Source organism: Eretmochelys imbricata, chromosome 7 (genome assembly GCF_965152235.1).
Source record: "Eretmochelys imbricata isolate rEreImb1 chromosome 7, rEreImb1.hap1, whole genome shotgun sequence".
Lineage (NCBI taxonomy): Eukaryota > Metazoa > Chordata > Testudines > Cheloniidae > Eretmochelys > Eretmochelys imbricata.
This window is the reverse complement of record NC_135578.1, coordinates 60,978,888-61,004,001: the sequence shown is the minus strand read 5'-3', so window position 1 is coordinate 61,004,001 and position 25,114 is coordinate 60,978,888. Positions and strand designations below refer to the sequence as shown.

The window sequence follows — 25,114 nt, the reverse complement described above, 5'->3', positions numbered from 1 at the left end:
GAGCTTCCACTGAGTGCATGGCCTGAACTGGACTAGAAAGCTCTGCGAGGGCCTGTCTAGGGCTTGGCTGTTGACTGGTAAGTGCCTGGTTTCTCTGTGAGCCCTGATTACATGTCTCTTGTTTCAGACAACATTGCAAACTGATGAAGTAAAAAACGTGCCTTGTGGGACGAGGTATGTTGCTCCTGTATGTTCTTCCTGGATGTGGCAAGCCAATGTGGTCGGTCTAATTCTCAACTTGTGGCTAATTCACTCTGAGGCACTCAGGCCTGGGGGCTGAGAATTATGGGCAGAGGCCTTTGAGTAGCTTTTGAGGGGGGTTTGATCTGGCATAAAGCCTGTTCAGAATGTTTGTCTGTAAAGAGTGGATATGGGTGGGAATAGTAAAGATTGCTCTTACATTGCTCCCTGCTGGGGCCAGAACTGACTTTCTGCAGTTGTCTGTGCCACTTTCTCCAGCGTGTGTTCTTGTCTGTCTCTCTTGTTTTACTTTTCTCCTGTTATCTGATCCTCCATCACTCATTCTTTCCCTTAGCCAACCTCTTAGTGCTTTTAGTTTGGAATTTGCTCTCTAATGATAGAAGGCCAACCACTGATTTCCATGCTATCCCAGGGAAATAAGAACAGCATCCCCTTGGATTGGGCTTGCACATTTGGAATGTAGTCCCACCACCTGAAATGAACCCTGACAAAAAGCCAGGATCTGGTTCATCGCAGACTAATTGTTAGTCTGGGTGGTCAGAAACTTTCTCTGAAGTAAAAGAGCAGATGAATATTGTACAAGATACAAACCTTCTAAGTAAGTTTAGCACTTCAATAGCATTTAAATATCCAAGTGCTGTCTACACATTAGTTAAAGCAGCAGTAACAATGCTTTGTGTGTGCAGTGCTTATCTTCACAAAGTATTCCAAAGTGCTTTATTTATACACGTGTTCATGCATTGTTAATGTTGCAAAATCAACCTCTTGGGTCTGGAAAATTCTAGAACTGAAAGTTTCTTCTGAAACATTAACCTAGCTATATTGCACATCTTATATATTTTATGGCATAAGTCAGTAATATTCCACCTATTTCTGTGGGTCAGTTAACGAGATCGTGCCACAAAATGAAACCCCTCTTTCTTGAGTTATAGACCAATCAGCCTAACTTTGATACCTGAAAAGGTACTGGAACAAACTAAGCAATCAGTTTGAAAGTATCTAGAGAACAATAAGGAATACAGCAGGTCCCTGGTATATGTTGGGGTTGTGTTCTTGAAAAGGGCCACGTATACCAAAATGATGTATACTAGGCACCCGCTGGTACAGCAGTGGCATGGGCAGGAGTGGGGTTGGGGCGCGGGGGCTTCTCCCACTCCGCCCGGCACTCCTGCCAGGGTGCGGGGAAGTGGAGCAGGGCAAGCCATTGACCCAGCTCCCCGGCTGGAGTGCCAGAGCTGGGCAAGCCCCCGCACCCAGGTGGGTGGTGTGGGGCAAGTGCTGGGGCAGGAGCAGAGCCAGGATTGGGGGGAGAGGGGGGCTGGATGTATACACCTTCCCCTTATCCCTTGTTTCGCATATCCATCGCTAGTCAGTAGGGGAATATGTTCCGATTCACGTCTGTCCGCATATCCATCGTTTGCAGTATTGTACTATAAGTTGCAAATGATGGATGTGCGGATTGGGACCGATGTGAATCGGAACATGTTCATCTATTGATGAGCGATGGATATGTGAAACAACGGATAAGGGGGAGACATATACCAGGGACTGCCTGTAGCCAGCATAGATTTGTCAAAAACAAAATCATGCCAAAGCAACTTACTTGACTCCTTTGACAGGGTTACTGGCCTAGTGCAGAGTGGGGAAGGAATAGATGTGATATATCTTCATTTTAGTAAGGCTTTTGGTTCAGTCTCATAAACAAACAATTACTATAAGGGTACAAAACTGGTTGAAAGACCGTACGCAGAGTAGTTATCAGTGATTTGCTGTCAGACTGGGAGGGTGTATCTGGTGGGGCACCACAAGGATCTGTCCTGGGTGCAGTAGTAGTCGGTATTCTCATTAACTACTTGGATAATGGAATGGAGAATATGCTTATAAAATCTGCAGATGACACCAAGCTGCGGGGAGGGGTTGCAAGCACTTTGGAGGAAAGGTTTAGTATTCATGATGACCTTGACAAATTGGAGAAATTGGACTGAATTCAACAAGATGAAATCCAATAAAAATAAGTGCAAAGTGCTTCATTTAAGGAGGAAAAATCAAACGCACATCTACAAAATGGGGAATAGCTACTTAAGCGGTAGTACTGCTGAAAAGGATCTAGGGGCTATAGTGGATTACAAATTGAATGAGTCAGCAAGCTGAGGCAGGTGTGAAAAAGGACTGATTTTCTGGGGTGTATTAACAGGAGTGTTGTATGTAAGACATGGAAGGTAATTGTCCCGGTCCACTCGGCACTGGTGAGGCCTCAGCTGGAGTACTGTCCCCATTTCTGGGCTCCACGCTTTAGGAAAGATGTGGACAAATTGGGAAGTCCAGAGAAGAGCAACAAAAATGATAAAAGGTTTAGAAAACCTGACCTGTGCCAAAAGGTTAAAAAAAAAAGTGGGCATGTTTCATCTTGAGAAAAGATGACCGGGGAAGCAGGGGGAACCTATAACAATCTTCAGATATGTTAAGGGCGGCTGTTGTCATAAAGAGGACTCTGATCAGTTGTTCTCCATGCCTAGTGAAGGTAGGACAAGAAGTAATGTGCTTAATCTTTAGCGAGGGATATTTAGTTTAGATATTTAAGAAAAACATTCTAAGTATAAGGGTAGTTAAACTCTGGAATAGGCTTCCAGGGGAGGTTTTTGAACCCTCATCTGTTGGAATTAATATTATTTATGTAGGGTGTTACCATGGCACTAATTTAACCATAAATTCCTGAATTAAATCCAAGGGCCCCGTACACAATTTCTCTAAACATTCCTTAAAAAGCCTAAATAATCAATGTACTACATCCAACAGTAACAAAACATTTATAAACGTTTGATCAAGATACTTACAAACGGGCTAAACCATGGGGTGCTTAGACCTGTATTGGTTGGCTCCAGCATGGTCAGGCAGGTATTAGCAATGAACCCTTTAAGAGTTTACTTCTTTTCCCTTCAACAAATAAGTGATGTCATTCTCAATTACTAATTTTAGCTAAAAACCCATTTAAGACAGTTGATTCTTATTTCCAGTCTTCATCCAGATAAGATTTACAACTTCCTTTCTTCCCAAGGCCTTTCTTCCCCTCCTTGCTGATCAACAATTTGTCCATCGCCCCTCTGTTTACATTGGCTGTAACACTGCTGTGTGGATTGGGAAAGGCCATGTTGGCTCACTTTAAGAAAGATTCTTAGTTTTATGTAAAACAATCTGCAATCACCCCCATCGGTCAGAGGCCTTCTTTTTAGAACTTCTCCTTATCTGATTAGTTATTCTTTGAACCAGACATCATCCTTCCTTCATTCCTTCTGGCCTTATGACTCATTATTTCCTTCCTTCTACATGCTAGTCAGGGCCTTTCTTTACAACACATCTATTTCCTTAACTAAATTCAAGCTAACCCTAATTCTTTAGTTTTTGTATTTATCCTACATTCTCTGCCTCAAAAACCTACATGCTATGTGGGTTTTACTACATTAAGCATTTTAAACATACCTTTTATGATTTTGCAACATCTTACATAACCGTTAAACTTGACACTACAAAATCAAAGTTTCAGTTACCACAGTTTATATGGTTAACTACCCTAGCTTTAAATGACAGTAGTTACCATGGATATAATCAACTTTGTTTGTGCTTGTTCCACCACCAGGGGCTAGTTAACTCCTGAATTTCCTATTCTTGGCTATTAATATTTTAAGATCCAGGCTCAAAGGAAGACTAGGATGCCCACACTTGAGTACTGCTTTCATAGCGTCCTCTTGGAATCTGAATTCAGCCTGTGTTTCAGTTACAGTGGATTTTGTTATGAAACAAAACATTGGTCACTTGAAATAACACTCTGGGTCCACACTAGAAGTGGTTTATTTCCAGCCCCCACACAATATTTACCATTCCACTTCACCAGTTCCTCAGCATCTCAACTATATTGTGCAGATTGGAGATGGCTCCCCCAGAGTGAGCCCGCATGCTGGCAACTGTGTCTGTAAGACATTACAGCTGCTGCAGATGTAGGTGAGCAACAGAACAAGTCCAAGGCTCACCAGACCTTGTCATTATCTTGAAACAGTATTTGAGGAGAAACAAACTCTTTTAAAACCTTATGGGTTAGTGCCTTCCAGTACTCCCAGTGGTAGTACTCTAATAATGGTTTGAACGTGGTGTTCTGCAGTTATTGGATGGGATAGTATGAGTGGGATAAAGAGTACTATACCAAGTTTTTAATTTCTCTGTAGTAATAAGAGGGCAATTTACCTTGCTCTATATGAGTGAGGATGGCCTTGATTTTTGTCTAGTGCATATTTCTCCGTACACACATTATGTTATGGCCCTGACTATTGGCCTGCTTTGATCTTTATTAGTTTGGTTATCTGTTTCATCTACCTTATGCTGTATTTCCTTAAACAAATTAACTAAGTCATGCATATTATATACATTCCAAAGTTCTTAATATGTTCTTTGCTGTGCTCATTCATTGGACTCAATAGGTCCGCAGCCAGCTTGTGTTGGAATGCTAGTTTGTGTTCCCACGAGGTCCAGCTGATTCCAGTTTGAAACCACCCTGTACAGCACTGGTGGATAGACTCCAGCAGTTTTGCCTTTGAATTGATTCAAGTGCCTTTTCCTCTACATTTCTGTCAAGAAAGCCTTTCTAATAGTCCTCTATCATTTTACCATACAAGTGGCCAAGCCCTGGCAGACATAACCCTTTTGGCAGTTGCAACAAAGTCAAATTCAACAACACAGGTACATATATAAATTGAACATCGTTGCACAGCAGTTCTTTAAGGGACCTTAATTCCCATTCATTACTAGGTCCTACCTCCACCTTAGAGCATTTTGAGTTTTTCTTTTTTATTCCCCCACCCCCCAATGTACAGTATTTATGCTACCCTTATTGATATGTGCCCTTTTGAGAATCAGGAAGGGTAGAAATAAGCCCTTATTTGATTAAATTTTACAGGAAACACAAAACATGTATAATGTTGCTTATGCATAGCATTCACATATGGAAAATTCAAGTTACCATTTCGTAAACAGGGATTGATGCTGATTGTTGTTCCTTACACAATCACCATGATTTCACTTTTCCGCAAGGCCACTTGCAGAATTGTACTTGATACACTGGCATCATTTATTTTGCACCATAACTGAATTGGGCTTCTGGCTGTCACTTTGGATTGTTGTTTCTGTGTTTTAAGTTGTGTTCTCTGTGCACCAAGACTTCGTATGCATGATTACACCAGCTTCTCCATACAATTCCTACAGACTGAAAAATCAAAACACAATTTCTGGTGCTCCCTTAGTGGGAACCTTTGAACAACTTTTAGCTGAGTAGCATCTCGTCATCAATCCTTGTTTTTAGAACTTGCTTCTATTCATACCAGATAAACTGCAGGGTTGGATTTTTGTATTTTATAGTAGGCCCCCATCTTGGTGCCGGAAACGTTTTTGTTTGTTTTTCCCTCCAGTGTTCACTGCACCATCACTCTGTCCCCAACTTGCCAATCTACACCTTGGGCTGGTTTGTTAAAGTATGCCCTCATTTTGGCATGAACCTGCCCCTGTTGCTGTGTCTGGATAAATCCATGTTTTGTTTTTTCCCTGGTGGATTGCTTTTAGCACAAACCAGGCAATTGTTAACACGAATTTTTACATCTTTTTTTTACAATACGAATTTTTACATCTTTTTTTTTACAATAGGGCCACCAGGCTGCCTTAATTAGTCACTGATAAGTGGTATCAGCATTTTGCTGGGCCATTGATGGCACATCATGCACCAGTCTTAACATTTCCCTTTTAAGGGGTTGTGGTGGAACTTTCCCTGGTAAAGAGTGTTTTACCATTTATCTCCCCAAGCATTTTTTTTGTGTACGAGCAGATATCTCTGGATCAGATTCTTGCAATGTTACTAAATCAATGGTTTTTGCTTGTGCTCGAATGGTAACAGCAAGAACTGGATAATTGGGGATGGGACCACACCAAAGCCTGGCTATCAGCACCTTCATTCACTCTGTTTTTCTTGTTCACTTCCCCATGTCTGGTATGAGCTTTTACTTTAACCACATATACCACTGAGTTAGCCCATTTACCTGCTAGTTCCCATACATAGGACAAAAGGGCTTGATAGCATAAAGGCTTATAATCTGCACTGCAAAATGAATTTGTACTAAATCAAGGAAGGTGGTGGTTGTTAAGGCATCACAGACCCTTACAGTCTGAACATATTACACTAGCTGGTACTTGTCCTTTATTACTGAGCGATAATGCCTCTGATACAGCAGCCAACACAGTATACAGTGTTTGAACTACATCTGCGTTGCACAGGTTCATCCTGAACCGAGAGAGCCCAAACCATAAATTCTGTGATGGGTCCCTTTTGATATTAGGGCAACCTATTAGCATATATTGTCAGACCCTCAGGGTGCAGCCCTTCGGAATTTAAACTTATGTACTGCACGTGGATAAAAGGGTTAGGGGCTCCTCATGAGAGGGAATTTCACCAGGACACTTGTATGGATTACCATCAATGAATAGTTCTGCTGGCAAAGGTGAGGATTGTTTAAGAGGACACACTTCAGTTTGGTGCTCTTCCAGCAGCAGAAACCACAGTGTCGGTGTAGGACTAGACACTGTACTATTTTTAATTTTACCAGACAGAAGACACTGTAGAGGATGATGAGCAATGTACATTTTTATGCATCTCAACCCCACCAGATATCTGAAATGTGTCAGGGCCCACCACACAGCAAAAATTGGTTTTCATAGGGAGAAAGTAGACTGCTTTTCAAATCTAGTCAGTACTCTGGACGCATAAGCTTTCTCTATCACTAGTCCTGAGTTAACACGGTTGAAATGGCTGTGTCCCTGGTTGCTACAAACAATCCAAAAGCCAAATGGTACAGTTGCTCTAAACATGTCTAAAAAGCTGCCTAATAACCAATTTACTACATCCAAATAGTAATAAAACCATTTATACACATTTGATCAAGATACTTAAATGGGATAAACCCAGGGATGCTTAGACCCGTATTGGTCAGCTCCAGCATGGTCAGGCAGGTATTAGCAATGAACCCTTTTAAGAGTTTACCCTTCGAGTTCACCCTTATTTCCAATCTCTATCTAGATAAAATTTTTACAACTTCCTTTCTTCTCAAGGCCTTTCCTCCCCTTCTTCTTGCTTACCAACAGTTTGTCCATTGCCCCGGGTTCACGTAGGCTTTAACACAGGTGTGTGGGTTGAGAAGAGCCATGTTTGGCTCATTTTAAGATAGATCTTTTTTCACGTCTATCAGTGAGAGGCCTTCTTTTTAGAAACTTCCCCTTATCTCATTAGTTATTCTTAGAACCAAACATTCTCCCTACTTCATTCCTTCTGGCCTTATAACTCATTATTTTCAAGGAATTCTATTTGCTAGTGATGGCCTTTCTTTGCAATACACATTTCCTTAAGTTAACCGTAATTTTTTAATTTCATATTTGTCCAACCTGTTCATAAAAACTTCTGACAGTGTAGGATAAACACCTCTCAGGGATGGTCTAAGTTTAGTTGGTCCTGCCTCAGCACAGGGGGCTGGACTTGATGACCTCTCAAGGTCCTTTCCAGCCTTACATTTCTATAATTCCCTAACCTCCCACTCCCGCAGTGCATGGTTCTATGTGTTCCACTCTTCTGTTGCCATTTCAAAACTTTGTTTTGACTCACCACTCCAGTTGTGTTGCGCTCATACATGGTAGCTAACGAAGCTCAATGTGAAGTGTCAGAGGAGGAGATAAAGCATTCTCAGTCAAGCTGTGGACCAGACTTCCAAAGGAGATTAGCCTCATCCAGCGTGTGACTGCTCTTGGCTCATTGCAAGATTCTCCCCTTTGGTAAAGTATTTCCACCAATCACAGTAGTGATTTTATTTATGTATGTAATAAACATGATATACTTGTGTTATATTTGAAGCAAAGTCACCTTATTCAGGGAGGGGGAAGAAACAGAAATCCTCATGAAGTTTACAGGAAGCCTGACCCTGGAGATTCAGTCCACAGGGGAAAAGCTTAGATATACCATGTTGGGCGCTGCAGACATACTAAACACTTCCCAGATATGCCTGGAAGCCTGAACGGCCCATCATGTTATCTAAGATCTGGAGTAACCACTAGGAAAGGCTCTAAGGACTATAGCTGGAGAGAGTAGAACAAATGATTAACAGAAATGTCAGGATTTAGCAATGTTAATCATAACCAAAGGAACGTCAAATACTATTTACGCGCAATGTAATTTCAGTTGCAGGGGAAGCTGCTTAGGGACACAAGCTTTAAAATCACATTTCCATCTGCAGAGGTTGTACCTTGTCTCTAGTATAGTTAAAAGTAAACTCTATGATGCCTGTAACTGGCAGATATAAGCAAAACAAACTTTTTCCCTGTATTTTCAACGTATGTACTGTCCATGTGACAGCTTGTGTGCCGGGTCATTGTCACTCAGCTGTTGGCTCATTGCAATTCCTATTTCATCATTAGTATAGTGAGATCACTGTTCTGCAGGGAGAGCATATGCATGCTCTGTCTCAAGTCCTGTGGGAAAATGTGAACCAATAACAGCAAAGCTGAAAAAGAAGAGGCAGCTGGTAGGTGTACACTCAGAGGAAAAGAGAGAGGCCAAGCATGTCTGGCAGTGCTCTCAGGACCACCCAGAAGACTCTTCTAAACATCAGCAGTAGAGCAGTAAACCTTTACAATGTTTCTTAAAATAAAATTTTTCCAGTAAGTCAGCCATATAAACTGAAGGGTGATCCTACAGGAAAACTGTTTTTTGCAGTTAGGTTTAAAAAAAAAAAAAGAAAAGAAAAAGAAAAGTTGACAGTGTCCCTTTAATTACTGGAATTTCCTAACTCTTCAGACCTTGACTTCTCCAGCTTAACATGAGAATTTAATTTAAAGCACTGCACACCTTCCAGCTTCTGCCATAAAATGAGGCAGGGTTCCTGCAGATGACAACTTCATTCACTGCCCAGCCCTGATTCATGCACAGAGCATGTTCCATCCTGAGCACCAAAGCAAGATTTCTATGGAAAAAACAGTATGGAATCATGTAACTAAAGACTCTGTGACAATGCATATGCACAAGGAAGATTAATTAAGGCTGCACAAGCAACCTTAATTCTGGCATTTCCAAACTTATAAGTGCTTGACTTTCATTCTTCTATCATAGTTCTTGGTGTGAAAGGAACTAGGATTTTTATAAGGAGCACATGGGAGTGTGGGGGTACGCATTCCATTATGTGGAATCAGATTGACCCCAGCAGTGTTGTCAGCGGGGTCTGAACGCAGGAACTTCAGATCACAGCAAAGACCTCTTCCCCTTGAGCTAAAGGAATAACTGGTAGTATTACTAAGCTGTTATCCTCTGCAGACTAATCACTCCCAGGAAGAGGACACACATGTTTGCTAGACATCAACAAAATGTTGAAAATCAGGATTTATAGGTTCTGTTTTTGGCTCTGGAGGTCCAGTGGTTATGACTGCAAAGCCAAGTACACATTTGGCAGATTAATTCCAAGCTTCGTTGTGGATGAGATTTAAATCTGCCATATTGGAGACATTGATTCTATTCTTATCTCTGCTAGAAGTGTGACCTTGTGCAATGTCTGTAACCTCGTCTGTAAAATGGGGGAACATTAGCTTGCCTCACAGGGTAGGAGGTATGAGGCCTTGTTCAGTATTGAGGGTTGTGAAGTGTGTAGGACTAGGCAGTGAAAGAGTTAAGTTTTGGGTTGTTTTTTTAAAAAGCTAAACTTTTTAATAATTGACAAAACTGCCCATTTTGTTTTTACTAACCTTGTTTTTAAAAATGGCTGATGATGATGAAAGTTTTAAAATAAATTCAGTCTGAGGCAGAGAGCAAGGTTGAAAGTTTGTCAAGATAGTTAGACTTGAACTTGTGCTCTCTTGGCTCCAAGGCCAGTGCGCACCCTCCTAAGCTAAAAGATATTTTCATGTGGTAGATGGGCAGGCATTTCCCTAGGCTACAACGCATTTTGAAGTGACTGGCTGGCAGCTCACCAATGCTTAGGAGCATGAGCAATGCAATTAGAATACTTAGAAAATTAAGGAGCAAGAGAAGAACAAGGTCTACTGCATGTGTTGTAGTGGGTGATTTTCAGACGCCAAATATCTATGGGTGTCCGTGGGGTAAAGCATCTCCCAGGATGACCTACCTGCCAAATTTCAGGTTCCTTCTCCAAGCCAGGGAGGAGCTAGAGTTGTTTAAAAAGTTTAATATTCTTTAATAATTGACAGAACTGCCCATTTTTTTCACTAATCTTGTTCTTTAAAATGGCTGATTTTTCTTTTGAAAGTTTTAATATAAATTCAGTCTGAGGCAGACAGCAAGATTGAAAAGTTTGTCAAGACCGTTAAAGCTGGATAAAGGTGAAGTACGTACTATCAGAGATTGAAGTGTCAGAAGAGGTGCTAGGGCAAGTTGGTAATTTTAAAGAGCAGTAAGCTACCAAAGCCCAGATTGTACATCCAAGAGTTCTGAAGAAGCTTGAGTATGAAATGACTGAGCTGCTAACAATGGCAGGTGCTTGTGCATGTTAGGATATAGAAGGAATGGGATGGAGAATAATGCAGAGAATGTTGTAATGCCATTATATAAATAAATCTGGATATTGTGTGCAGCACCTGGTCACTTCATCGTAAACAAAGATGGTAGAAATAACGGGAGCTCAGAGAAGGCCAGCAAGAATGCTTAAGGGCCTGGAAAATCTCTCATTTGAAAAGATTGGGATTGTTACCTTGGAAAGCAGATGAATAAGAAGGGATGTGATAAAAGTGCATAAAATAATGAATGGTCTAGAGAAAGTAGATTGGGAACTTTTGTTCTCCCTGCCTCCTAACATAAGACCAAAGGGACATTAAATGAAACATGAAAAAAAGAGGAAATATTTTTCCACACAGTGCATAATTAGACAGGGGAACTTGCTGCCACAGGATATTGTTGAGGCTAAGAAATTAAGATGGAAAAAAGGATTGAACATATATGAATATTTGGAGCTGCCATAACTAATTCTTACAAAAAAGGAATTGCAGCAGAGATAAAACCTCAGATTTAAGCTACTCTCTCTAATGATCAGGGATGAGACCACCTTCACAGGGGGAAGATTATGCCTCATATGTCTACTTTGGGGTTCTTGCACCTTCCACTAAAGCAGCTAATGCTGGCCACTGTCATACCCAGGGTACTGGGCTAGATGGGCCACAGGTGTGATTCCATCTGGAAATTCCTGTATTCTTAAAGTTTGTCAAAATTATAAACAACTAAAAACAGGTCTATAATGTAAGATGTTGAGCAATCTTATCTCTCAGTGCCACAGTGCACTCAGGCGTGTTTGTGTAAAACTGAAAATCTCTGAATCTAATAAAGCCTCAAATCTCTGGCGTACATATGTGCAAGATGGCCAAGTTTAATTGCAGGAGAGACTTACACTTTTTGCATTTCCTGACTCTGGAGTGCTTCGTATTGTATTAAATGAAAGGATTTCTTGATTTTTCTTTTTTAAAGAAAAATAATCCAGATCATGTTGATCAAGGAGTTCACAAATTCAGCCAGCAGAGCCCATGATATCATAAACAGAAGTTTTTCATTGTTGGGGCTATGCTTAATCTCTTTCTGACTCAGAAGTTCTCTTTCCTACAGGCACCCACCCTTGACAGACCTAACTTAGTCCCCTCCCGCCTGCCAAATGATGCTGGTCAGTTCTTTGCTATGAAACATTTTCATTTGCAGTGCTCGTAAGACCCTGTTATTGTGGAGCCCTTACATGGGAAATCCTTAAAAAGAACAGAAAAATTAGCACATGTGGAATTGCCAAATGTAACAATTTCTAACTCAAACTAATGAACTGACTTTCTTCAAACTTGTCTTTGTCTTTTAAGTCTCAGTGAGATCTGCAAAGCAAGCCAAGTCAGAAGTTTGCAGTAAGAGCCATGCTTGAGTTATCTGAGCAGAGAAATTCAGCTTGGAATATACAAGATCAGTGTTTAGTGTTCATACTTGTGTGATTCAATAATGGCTTAGCTCATTTTGCTAAAGTTTTCCCTCCAAATATTACCTTTGAACTGAGAAAAAAGCATGGGAGATCCTAGCCCCAAAGGAATGTGTGTTTGAGAAAGTTATGTGGGTTGGAAAATAGAATTTAGAACTTTCCCTTTTCTGTAGTGGATGGTACTGGTTCTCTGTGTGACAAATACAGCTTTAGTTGGTGGGATTTTTCTGTTATGAATCATATTAAAAAGTGAAGGGATTGAGGGGGAAGGACTTGCCCAGCTAGGAAAACAGAAGCATGGCAGAGCAGGTTAGCTACTTCACAGCTTTTGGGAAAGCCTGCAGGCTGTACTTCTGGTGCCTTCCCTTAAGGGCTCTTAGGGAGCTACTCAAATGCTAATGAATTAAGACTCTCAGCCCACTGTGAGACAAGAAAGTATTAGAGGGAACACAACTTACTCAAGGTCATGTCATGAGCCATAGCAGAATTGGGAATAGAGTTCACATTATTTCACTCCTAGTGTTGGGCTTTAGCCATAACACCACCCTAATGTAGTCAGCAGTGTGTCTTGTCTGGTATGGTGTAACTTAAGTTGTGACAGTAATCTTTTTGCAGTGGCATGGTATCTATTGAGCTCAGTTCAGCCTTGCTGCTTGTTGCAAATGGTCTTGCGTATGGGCCTGTTTGGAGTCACTAAATGTGTGCAACTTGTGCAGACAGAATTCTCTACTTTCAACAGATATTCTGTCCTAGTCTGTCTCCCATCTGTATCTTTTTTTTCCTAGTGCTAACAGTTGCATGGCCATTCCAAGGGCATTTTCCTTTTCTTATTCACATCTCTGGCTAAACACAGTGAGGCATCAGAGGGAAAAATGAAAATGCACTGGGGTCATCCTGGAGCTCACTTTGATTCACGCAGAAGGAGTGAAATGCCAGATATTAAGCTGGGATTTACTGCCATCCGCAGTCCTCCAAGACAGCATGGAAAAGCAGTGTGTCCTGGGTAAAAAGTCAACTCTACAGATCTCCAGCAAACTCCACTAAGAAGGATTGTTGGACTCTGAATTGGGGCTGCTGTGAATATCTGTCTATGTAACTCACAAAGCTTTTTTTTTTATAGTGGTGGGGTTATGATCTACATTGACCGAATAGAAGTTGTGAATATGTTAGCACCATATGCAGGTATTTACTCTTTTCTGTTTCATCAAGCAATATTGTACCTGACCATGTATGTCTGTTGGTGCAATGGAATAGTCTCCCTAGGGAAGAGGAGGAAGTCCCACTATGTGGGACATCTAAAACTGGACTGGTCAAAGCACTTGTAAAAAGGTTGTAGTGAACACTCCTGGGTGAGAGGGTGGGATACACGTGGCCTCCCTTCTGTGGTATGGATTTTGCCTTTTGACTAGGATGTTTTATCTAGTTCTACCTGAGATTCACTAATCTGTGCTGAAGACTTGCACCTGCTCCCACCCCATGCTCAGACAGGGAAAGCCTTGTTTTCAGAACACTTCAGCACTGAATACACTCCTCATGTACTGAGCCGTTTGAAAATCTGGCAACTTATTTATCTGCCAGTGGGAGCTGGGCTTTTTTGGAAAACTGGCTCCAATTGTGGGTATCAACCACTTGGAAATGTGGCCCATAGAGTCCAAATCCAGCTCAATTCCTAGATAGTCCTTCTTGTGAATGCCCTAGACTGCTTGGAAGGTGCCCTGGTTAAAGATAATTGAGCCCAGAAGAGAAAAGCACTGATGCCAAGCTGTCAACAGGGTGTTCAGCACTCGAGTGCTGTCTCATCCTGCTGTTTCTGCTTCTCTCATGTGTCACTCTGTTTGGGCTGAGCTTCCCTGGATCCACCTGAGGCACATGATTGAGGCGTCATTGCCATAGTACCCTGGTGACTCGAACACAGTACCCACGTACTAGACTTATCCCATTCTAGAGCACTTACAAAAGTGACCCTGCAATGAGCATCTCCAAGTGTTTGATCTTTTTAAAGCCTTTCTTCAAGTAGCCTAGCATCCAGCAAAGGCCAGGAAACCATGAAGAAGGATGGCTTTGTGCTTAAGGCCCTGGATTTGGGGCCAGGAGAACCAGGTTCTCTTTTGGTGCTAACACAGGCTTCCTGTGTGACTTTGTGCCAAGTCCTTGCCTCCCTTTGGCCTCTGTAGGCCACCAATAGCATGGGTAGAATGAGGCTGCCCTATCTTGCAGGGTGGCTGGGAGATGCCATGGTTAATGTTTATAAGGTGCTGGAGACGTGCAGAGAGCTTCATAGAGTGTAGCTCTGTGCAGGTCTTGCCTTGAAATATGGGGGTCTTGCAGAAGATGGGCAGCCATGTAGGCACAGTGGTGCTCTAACCTTATTGCTTGCATTTATTTGCTATGTCGACTCTTAACATTACTGTAACGGACTTTATAAGTGAACAGACAAAATGGTGCCTGTTTTTGAGAGACTGCAGAGCTAGTGAAGTTACTGCATGTGTTGTTAACTAGGGATGTGAACAGCTGAGGGGACTCTCCTTTCTTGGGAGCAGCATCCTCTTTATCTCCTGTTTTATAAACTAGTTACTCTTGGCTTGGGCCTCACTCTCAGGCTGACAGCTGTGTTTGTAGTCTTTGTCCCTCAGGGGAGTGCATTAAACCTGAGCATTGCAGGAATTGCCTACCTGATCTTTCCAGATAGCAGGACAAAAATGGGCATTGCTCACATCAGGTTGCTCCAGACAATTAGAATAGGGGCAAAAGTAGAAAAGCAAAATCTGAATATCTTTACTACATCAGAGCAGCCATCCTACAGCAGCTATAGCATAGGCTGGCAATACCACTTCCATTCTCCTTATCCTGATGCTGTTATGGCTCCCCTCACCAGAGAATCTGATTCTAACCCCATGTTTCCACACTCCCCTAGACTGGAATTTTCCAGGCACGGGTTGTCCGAAGGTGAATGAGCAGGTGCAAACAAACTGTAAAGAGATTGACTGCCTCTTGATCTTAAAATCATTTGGACTTCGAAATGGCAAGCTTGGTTTGCAAAGAGCCCACATTCAGAAGAACTTAGTTTGCTTAGTTTGGGGGGCAAAAACTGCAGAACCAAGCACATGCAATAAGCTCAGCTACTCAAAAGCTGGTAAAGTTTACAAGTTTTTGAGCAAGGTGGAGTAGCTTGTGAAGGCAGCAGGCTTGGCCTAAGGCTTCTGTTGCTCCACCGGGTCACCAGTTGTGGAACAGGAAAGTGAAATCCCTGCCGCTGCAGCATGTGGAACAGCCTCTGGCTTTTTTCCCTTCAAAGCAGGGAAACATAATGCTGGGAACTAGCGTTACTGCAGCATTGAGAAAGAAACACCTGCTCAGGTGTCGGGGAGTCACAGCATCTACTAGGCCTGTATTCTGTATTCAGCACTGTCTGTTCCTGTATATGGCTCATAGCAGACTTCCCTGTTTTGTTTGTTGCAGACCATAAAGCAGGGCTGTGCAATATTCTTATTTGTGCATAATTATCCTACTCTTCTAGGTTTAGTTTGGACAATCTAGAATTGAGGGGATCTTACCTTGTGAGAGTGCTAGGGCTGTTAGAATGGCCATGTAGACTGAAAAGCATAGTTGTGTTGCCCTGTGGTAACTCTCTTTCCTCAGTGTTCGATGTTGTGAAGAACTACACTGCAGACTACGATAAGACCCTGATCTTCAATAAAATTCACCATGAGCTGAATCAGTTCTGCAGTGCCCATACCCTCCAGGAAGTGTACATTGAGCTGTTTGGTAAGTATGTGGGGACCAGGGAGTATACAACAAATGAAAGTGTAATTCAGTAGCCAGCTATGCCTCTGCCCACAATTGTCTCCATTCACAAGTGTCCGTCAGGAAGCCAGGGTTGTGCTGAGATCACCAACAAGAACAGCCTCCTTGAGAAGGCATAGTTCACTACAATTATTCTAAGTCCTTATCAATGTGGGTTGTTTCATTGTTCATGTGATGTCATATTGTGGGTTTATGGGGATAACAGTAGCTGTTAGCCCAGAACTGAACTTTGGATATAAGATCAAACAAAGCCTGTGTAAGTGGTCATAACCTGTCACCACTGCAACAAAAGGAGGCTCCTGGAAACAGAAGTTTGGAATGTCACACATTGCTCAGACCCTTGCACCATTGCTAAATGAGTCTTCTTCACCACCTTGGAATCCTCCTTTGATTTCTGTGTGGAAGAAATGGAAGGGAGTTCTTTTCAGTCCCTTTGCCTCTTGTCATAAATATAAAGGGAAGGGTAACCACCTTTCTATATACAGTGCTATAAAATCCCTCCTGGCCAGAGGCAACATCCTGTTACCTGTAAAGGGTTAAGAAGCTCAGCTAACCTGACTGGCACCTGACCCAAAGGACCAATAAGGGAACAAGATACTTTCAAATCTGGTGGGGTGGGGTGGGGGGGGGAGGCTTTTGTTTTGTGCTTTTTGTTTACGTGTTTGATCTCTCTTGGGACTGAGAGAGGCCAGACAGAAATCCATCTTCTCCAACCCATCCTAATGCAAGTCTCCAATATTGCAACCAGTATAGGTAAGCCAGGCAAGGCGGATTAGTTCATCTTTTGTTTTATGTGAATTTTCCCTGTGTTAAGAGGGAGGTTTATTCCTGTTTTCTGAAACTTTAAGGTTTTGCCCAGAGGGGGATCCTCTGTATTTTGAATCTGAATACCTTGTAAAGTATTTTCCATCCTGACTTTACAGAGGTGATTCTTTTACCTTTTCTTTAATTAAAATTCTTCTTTTAAGATCCTGATTGCTTTTTCATTGTTCTTAAGCTCTAAGGGTTTGGGTCTGTGTTCACCTGTACAACTTAGTAAGAATTATTGTCAAGCCTTCCCCAGGAAAGTGGTGTAGGGCTTGGGGGGATATTTTGGGGGAAGACGTCTCCAAGTGGTCTCTTTCCCTGTTCTTTGTTTAAAACGCTTGGTGGTGGCAGCATACTGTTCAAGGCCAAGGCGAAGTGTGAAACCCCTCTAGTTCTGTAGCATCTTCTTGGAGATGAGGGGTGACCAGTGCTATACAGTGTCCGCACGAGGCCACACCATTGTATATAATATTCTCTATTATTCACCATCCCTCTGATATTTCCTCCTCCCTTGCCCCACATATTCAGAGTGGGGAAGGAACCCTGACACCTCTGCTCCTGACTCCCAAATGAGATCCTTTGTCGTCGTGTCTCCTCCCCCGCCCCCCCTTCTTGTCACAAGTGGCATGTGTTGGTGTGTCATGTCTTGGCTTGACACCCAACTTCTAGATGCATGTTACCCATCCTCTACTAGTACCCCAATCAGGGCAGAGTTTACGAAGCAGCATCTGGGGGATGGTTGATTTTGGAAGGGCAGGGCAGAGGGGGTTCCTGGCATGGGAAAACCGGTTGGATTAGGACTTGAGTCTGAATGTAAATTGCTGTGTACAGCACAGATATGGTAAGGCTGGGTGGGCTCAATAAATATCCATGGTAGAGAGAATCTTCCTAGTGCTATTTGCAGATTATCTTTAACCTTTTGGAAATTGGCTAATTCCAAAGGAGGAGTGTCCTGGGGAATGATTGATTTCCAAGCGCAGATGGGGATGGGCATCGTTCGTCCACAAAGGCTTCCCTTTGCCTCTGTGCTGATGTGCATGGGCCCCCGTTATCAGATCAGGCAGTAAAGCTGTAACAAGCTGGGGAGAAGGAGTGTTGTAGAGTGCTCCAAAGATGGCCAGGCTTTGGCTCAATCTTACTTCCCTGGTAGCTTGATCCACAGCATGGCATCCTTGACAAAGACTTTATTTCCAGCTCCAGTGCTTCATCCTAGACCTCATTAACTGCACTCTTCCCAAAAAGCACAGCTGTATTGGAGGGGTGGTGGATGGAGAAGTAGATTGTGCTGTAGGTGGGTCCTGATCTCTCCAGGGCCTTGCAGATTTAAGGCCAAAGCATCAAACTGGCATTGGAGTCAGTGTGGCAAGGGATGGTGGAGGGCAGGCTTGTGCCGTAAGTTCCACATGGTATTTCCTGCTGTGGCATTGAATAGAACAGTTGTTGTGTTGCGTCTCCCATCAGCACTGGCTGCAGTGAGTTTGCTAGTGGGGGAGCCAGCCTGGAAGCAACCAGCCTTAACCAGTGTCAAGGTCTCCTCCTGGAGAGATGAGGGGGAACAGGGTTTCCAGTGAGCTGTCGACGGATGCAGGCATTTCTTACTGTGTCCTTTAAAACTCCATGCTGAATGTCCCAGAGAACAGCAGGTGAGAGGGACATTCAGCATCAAACTAAACATAGAGGTTATCTCCCAAAAGCATACATATAGAGCTCCCACTGCCACAGCAGCTGGTGTCCGTATGGTGCAGCAGGCCAGGCATTGGGCTGGCAATAGTATGCCCATGATCCCAAGTTCACACACAGCACTGTGGAATCAGGAGGCGGGCAGCATATTGCAGGGTTTTGCAAAGTTCTTTATCCTTATTTTGTACTGTCTGGATGGACCTCCCTGCTGAGCACTGTATTGACACTAATCACTACATGCACGTTAGCCAGGGAGAATGCTAAATTTTACAGTGCAGGCTGCAGTGTTGCTGAATCTCTCTTGTTCCTTGAACACAGATCAGATTGATGAGAACCTGAAGCTGGCCCTGCAAAAAGAGCTGAATGTCATGGCGCCAGGTCTCACCATCCAGGTAGGCTCTTTCCTAACGGGAAACTCTTCTATATTTCACTCCCATAAAGCTTACAGTTGAAAAGGGATGGAAATGGTTTCCTGCCTCCATGTTTCATATGGCTTTCAATTAAGTACTGGGCACATGCCAATTTGTCTGCTCTCTGCGAGGAACATCTTCTTGTTCCCCATGCCAACTGCCACCACTTCTGTGCACCCTTCAATGTGATTACATGTATTGCATTGAAGTGTGCAGCCGCATCTAGCAGAGAAATGTTGTAATTCCACGGTCAGCTTCCCCAGCATGCTTCTGCATAGAAGCATTCTGTCTCAGCTGATTTGCAAAGATCTGGCCATTCTAGCCACCTCAGCTTTTCGCAAAACCCATTTAGGACTTAGATGTTGCCCTTTTTTCCATGGAAAACTTGTCATTATGGTCAGAAAAGAGAGACTATGTGAAAGAGAGAAGTGGTCCCTTCTTTCTGCACAGATCTGCATGTATTAGTTACATCTGCAAACATATTAGTGACAAAAATAAGTTTTTACTATTTCTGTCATCCCTGCAGAGCCAACCCAGCTCTGAGAGTGTGAGCGGGAGTCTGTCCCAGCCTACTCATCAGCACACTTGTTAAAGGTAACTTGAACAGGAGAAAATTGGGCTTGTTCCTCTTCTGTGTCTGTGTCATGTGTACAGAGGGAGGTTGTTTCCAAAAGACTTTTTTCTGCTTGCATTTTACATTAGAAATCAGGTTCCATCTAGGCTGTGAGACTTTGTGATGGCTGAAGAACCTGTGAGCAGTCACTTGAGAGGACCCCATTCTGGTACTCCATCACAAGAATTAAACAAGTGAAAGCTGAGTCAGCGGGAAGGGTCAGACTCCTTCTACTTTGCTTGCTTTTGTTACCAAATTTAACTTGCTCAATTAATATTTTGAGTGGAGGGAGCCTATATTAAAAAATCTATGGCCTCAGTCCTTCCATCGGGTGTGAAGAGCTCACAAAAAACATCCTTCCACCTCACAGCTTGTCTTTGCAATTGCACAGTCCCTGTAGACAATGACAGATTGTGGTAAGCATCATGTCACAATCAACTTTGGAAGAGCCCTGAGGCCTTGCCTTTCCTAACCACCTAAGCCATCCAGATTTAACAGGCCTGATATTTTTAAGGTAAAAAACAAGCGGGAAAAACCTTCTTTAAGTTTAAAAACCAGCTCTTTTTCAAACCCTCTGTATCCATCAAAAAGAGCCAAAAAGGGCACAAGCACAGTTTTAAAAGTTCTTTGCAGGTCACCATTAACTGAATTTAAATTGCAGAACTAAATCCTGTCCTCAGACATGTGCTATCCTATTGAAGACAACTGAGGATAGCTCTCAGCCTGCCAGATCTTTGTCACTTGTTAGGAATTGGAAGGCAGCCAGCTTGACTGAGCCCAAACTGAGTTTGCAGGACCTACAGTTAGAAGCCACATTGTTTAACTTGTAAACTAAGCACACTTCATCTTGAGTCCTGCCTGGCATTTTCAGTCCCGTCTCAGAATAGCATTGCATTTTAAAGTCTCTGGTATAATGTTCCTTACTGTGCAACTTGCCCAGCATTCTGTATCCTGTGTCACTGAAGCCATGTGCTCACTTGGCTAAGGTTGCATCAGGATTTTTAATAGAGCCCTTTATGTACAATGGCTTGTAGCTTTCTAGGCTGAAATTACGTGTGCTAGGCAGGGGAGTGAGCTCTCTGTTTTGATGGCCACTCCGCCTTACACTGTGGTTCACTATGAGGCCCCATTCCAGCTTCATGCCTAGGATGGTCTGTCCTATCTCAATGCATTTCCCTCCCTATATTCTTCCCCAGGCCTCATTCCCATCCAAGGGCAACTCTGTATCCATACAGATGTAAAGAGGGTGTTCTGTTATCTGGAAAAGACCAAATCCTTTAGAAAATGCAGTAGGTTATTTGTTGCATATAAGGAGAGATGCCATGGAGGAACCCATTGTTGAACAGACTCTTGCACTGGGTTAGGAGATGACTAGAACATTCATACATCTTAGCTAGGGAACTAGTACCCCCTGGTTTCAATACCCACTTCATGAGAGCCACCACAGCAGCAGCGATCTGCCTTAGGCAGGTTTCCCTGCTGGAGACTTGCACAGCAGCAACTTGGAGTTCGGTGCACACTTTCATCAGATGCTAGTCTCAGATTTAGCACCATGCTCCAGTGCCGAGTCTGGGAGAGCTGTGCTGTCATCCATATTTAGCTAAGGATCTAGTGGAACTCTGCTTGCTAATCGCCCACAAGAGGAATGCACAGGGGCCCTTAAAGGACAGAAACATTATTTTCTAGTAACTGTTCTTGGAGAGCTGCCTGTGTACAATCACACTGTCCTGCTCTTTTGGGTTTTTCTGAAGGATAAAAGTTACACATGTGAATGTTGCCGACTCCCTTCCAGTTGGCTTTGTTGGGGAGGGGAGTTCTGAAGAGGGAATGCAATGAGGAGACCAGGATGGCGTGGCAGACCAGAGTATGGAGGAAGTTGTGTGTATGAGGGCAGCTCAAAAAGAGGCAGAGAAACAGGGAGACAGTGGAGAGGTTCAAAGGGAGTGACCTTTTCAGAGTGACCTCATAGGTGGAGATGTTCTATTCTCAGTGACAACTTCTTGTAGGACAGGAACAGAGAAGCTGAATGGAACCACCAACCTGTAAGTCACTTTCTGAACCTCACATAGTGATGTCCAATGTCTAAGTTCTGCTGGTATGAGATTTAGAGCTTTCTCTACTAGATGGCACTGCCTGGATCAGGTTATTTTAGCAGAATAAGTTGCGTTTCTTGCAGGTGGTTTCCCAGCTGTGCAGTTCTAATTGTAGAGAGTCTGTTTTTAAATGCCCTTTGGCTTCTTTTTCAGGCTGTGCGTGTTACAAAGCCCAAAATCCCAGAAGCCATCCGAAGAAACTTCGAACTAATGTGAGTACTTGTGCAGCAGATCCCATTGTTTAGCAGGTTCATGCTGCTCACACCAACTAGGGTGTGTAATAGTTCCAGAATGTCCTATCAGGGGGAGTGGTGGGCCCCTTCACAGCCACTGCAGTTGGTGCCCAGGACCCCATAGAGGGGTCCACGCTTCTTATTCCTCATTGTATGTTAGTGGAGAAATTCCGTGGAATTGACTAGAGAAGGAGGCGGCTCTTCCTCTTACCATCTTCTGTTGCTAGAATTCAACTCCTGCTGGCAGCGAGCAGAGACACTCACGGAAGGATCTCCTTCCCTATCCATGGGTAGCAGAACTCATCTCAGCAAAGCTCTAGTGGTTTCATATGTATTGAATTAGACAGGGCTCTTCTGTAAGGTCACTATCTCACTGCAGTAGTGTGCTGAACGTTGTATCTACTGAGCATGCTTTGTGAGTGTCCCTTCCCTGGTGGAAGGAAAGGCCGAATTGGCCACTGGCTCGGATGTAAATGGAGATTGTCAAGGACTCAAGTGCAGCAAAGTGGGGCTCTTCTCTCACCCTTCTCTCCTGTTCTTCTGAGGAGATAGAGTCCCCCTCCCCAATTTCACGTGGAGATGAAATTTGAACTGGCTTTTTTGCCTTCCTGGTTGGTGCATCATCTTCCAGACCATTAGCAGCTGCTACAGTACCAGAGGAGGGAGCCCTGGAGATGGCTCGTTTGCTTCCCCTTCCTCCCTGTGTGTGTGGAAGAGTAAAGCAGCTATAAAACCAGTGCAGCCTGCTTGGTGTGAAGGTGTCTGTAGGTGGATGCTGATGCAGAACTGGTCTCTTTGTTTCTGTGCAGATTGCAACTTCAGACATCACAAAGCTCCCTGGAACCTGTCTGGGAGGGTTTAGCAGCCTCAAGCATTGCCCATCTGCTATTGTCCATGCGGGAGCCTGCTTTCTAGAAATTCCCTCAGGACTCTGAGGAAGGATCACACTGTGCTGCTTCCCCTGTATGCTGTCCTTTCCCAGAGTCACGGTTAGGTGCAGAGCTGAGGCATGGGAGCCATTCAGGGTTCACGTTAGCTAGTCTATAGCATACGGTTAAACTGCCCATCGTAGTTAACACTCACTCTGCTGTCCCTGCTTGGGGGTGGGTGGTGTCTGTCTGCAGCAGCTGCACAAGGGCAGTCTTTGCTGCTGGTGGGTACTGGTGCTGGGATGGTGGGAAATAGATGAACCTGGGAAGTTGCCTCCAGAAAGGGGGTAGGTGTCTGGGGATAAAAAGGAGAGCAAAGATACACAAGGCCAAGCAGAATGTAAGGACAGCAGGAGCAATAGAATAAGCGAGGTGCTTAATCCCAGGCATGGGTAGGAGAATGTTGGAGGACAGTTTTTGCACCACGCACGCACGCTAGTCATTACGCAGACTATGTTCCCATCTGTGTAACAAAGCCAGGTGGAGGCTTTATCTGGCTGTGGGCTGTGCTGCACTTGGGGCCAGGATGTACTCCGTGGCATGGCAGGATAGGGTGACTTGGCAGTGTTGCCCACTTTCGCAATTGTATCACAAGTCTTGTGATATTTGCTGTTTTCCATCAAGCCCCAGCTGCTGGAGTCATGTGATCACATGAGAATTTTGGCTTAATTACCAAAAAGTAAGTTTCTAGCATTTGTGGTTGTGAAAGAAAGCTTGAAAAGTGACCCTGATGCAGCCCTGTAGGTTAAGATATTGGACTGCAAATAAACCCAAAACTTATTAGTGAAAACAGATCAATATTTTTAAACGAAAAGGAATACTTGTGGCACCTTAGAGACTAACCAATTTATTTGAGCATAAGCTTTCGTGAGCTACAGCTCACTTCATCGGATACATACTGTGGAAAGTGTAGAAGATCGTATTATATACACACAAAGCATGAAAAAATACCTCCTCCCACCCCACTCTCCTGCTGGTAATAGCTTATCTAAAGTGACCACTCTCCTTACAATGTGTATGATAATCAAGGTGGGCCATTTCCAACACAAATCCAGGTTTTCTCACCCACCCACCCACACAAACTCACTCTCCTGCTGGTAATAGCTTATCCAAAGTGACCACTCTCCTTACATTGTGTATGATAATCAAGGTGGGCCATTTCCAGCATTTTCATTATTTTTTCATGCTTTGTGTGTATATAATAAGATCTTCTACACTTTCCACAGTATGCATCCGATGAAGTGAGCTGTAGCTCACGAAAGCTTATGCTCAAATAAATTGGTTAGTCTCTAAGGTGCCACAAGTACTCCTTTTTGCGAATACAGACTAACACGGCTGTTACTCTGAAACCTATTTTTAAACGGAATCTCAAGACTTTTTGAGTTCTGATTTGTGACTTTTGATAATCTGGGGTTAGCAGTGCTACATATGTGCTCTGCCTTTGTGCTCCCATCACCAGGGCCGTCTCTGAGTACCTTGCAAACATTCATCAAGTTACCTTCACAGACCTCCAGGAAACTAGGGCAGTGCTATTATCCCCAATGCATGGATGGGAACTGAGATGTATGGAGTCTGGCAGAGCCAAGAACCAAGCCCAACTCTCCCAAGTTTTGAACAAATGCCTTAATAGCTAAGGCAGCTGGTGGGTGGTGTTAGTAAAAAGTTTGGGAACCACTTCTTCACCACCAGACCATCCTTCCACTCCAGCAGCCTGTGTCACAGGGATCTTCAGTATCCTCAGAGAGCAGCAAGCTTGTGGTGAGGGCAGTCTGGGGCTCTGAATCAATGAATGAGATGATAGCTTGCCTGAATGTTTAGTGTAAACACCTTTAGAGGAGTCCCAATAGTCAGCCCTGGAACTTGATCTTCCCCTGGGTCCATCTCTGCCCCCTTCTTAAAACTCCAGGGCCCATGGTCCTGGTGTGAATCCTGTGTTCTAACCACCATCCTTTGAAGCAGAGGACTGCTTGGCCTCCCCTTAAGAGAAGCTCCTTAATTGGCCACAGATCTCTTGTCCTCTAGGCTCATCAGGTTTTCTATGTCACTCCCCCGAACTCCAGTAAGAGCGTTGTATGGAGGTCCCTCAGACAGCCAGAGTAGCTGTCTGTGCCCTGTGGATGCAGCTTAGCTCACGGGTAGACACCTTATGTGCATCTGCAAGAGATGTTTGGGGTCAGGAGAAGTTCAGTGCATGGTGAAGTTCCTGAGTCTAAATCCTATTTTAATATTCTGGCTCAGCTGCTTTATTCTTAACCAGTCTGTTTGTGCCCTTCTCAGATCTCTAGCATTTTGAACTTCTCTTCCCTTTCATGTGCCTCTGC

At 43.5% G+C, this 25,114-nt stretch overlaps 1 protein-coding gene across 5 annotated transcripts in view; it reads left to right on the top strand.

Annotated features, from left to right (window-relative positions):
* ERLIN1 (ER lipid raft associated 1) overlaps window positions 1–25,114 on the top strand; it is a 56,979-nt gene that overhangs the window by 23,613 nt on the left and 8,252 nt on the right. For 3 of the 5 annotated variants that reach the window (XM_077821009.1, XM_077821011.1, XM_077821010.1), the window contains exons 4-8: window positions 128–174; window positions 13,345–13,406; window positions 15,864–15,989; window positions 18,834–18,907; window positions 21,785–21,843. In XM_077821009.1, the coding sequence (XP_077677135.1) occupies window positions 128–174; window positions 13,345–13,406; window positions 15,864–15,989; window positions 18,834–18,907; window positions 21,785–21,843 (368 nt within the window). Of the gene's footprint in view, window positions 1–127; window positions 175–13,344; window positions 13,407–15,863; window positions 15,990–18,833; window positions 18,908–19,451; window positions 19,520–21,784; window positions 21,844–25,114 lie in introns of all 5 variants that reach the window. The other 2 variants (XR_013346569.1, XM_077821012.1) reach the window with 2 other exon arrangements.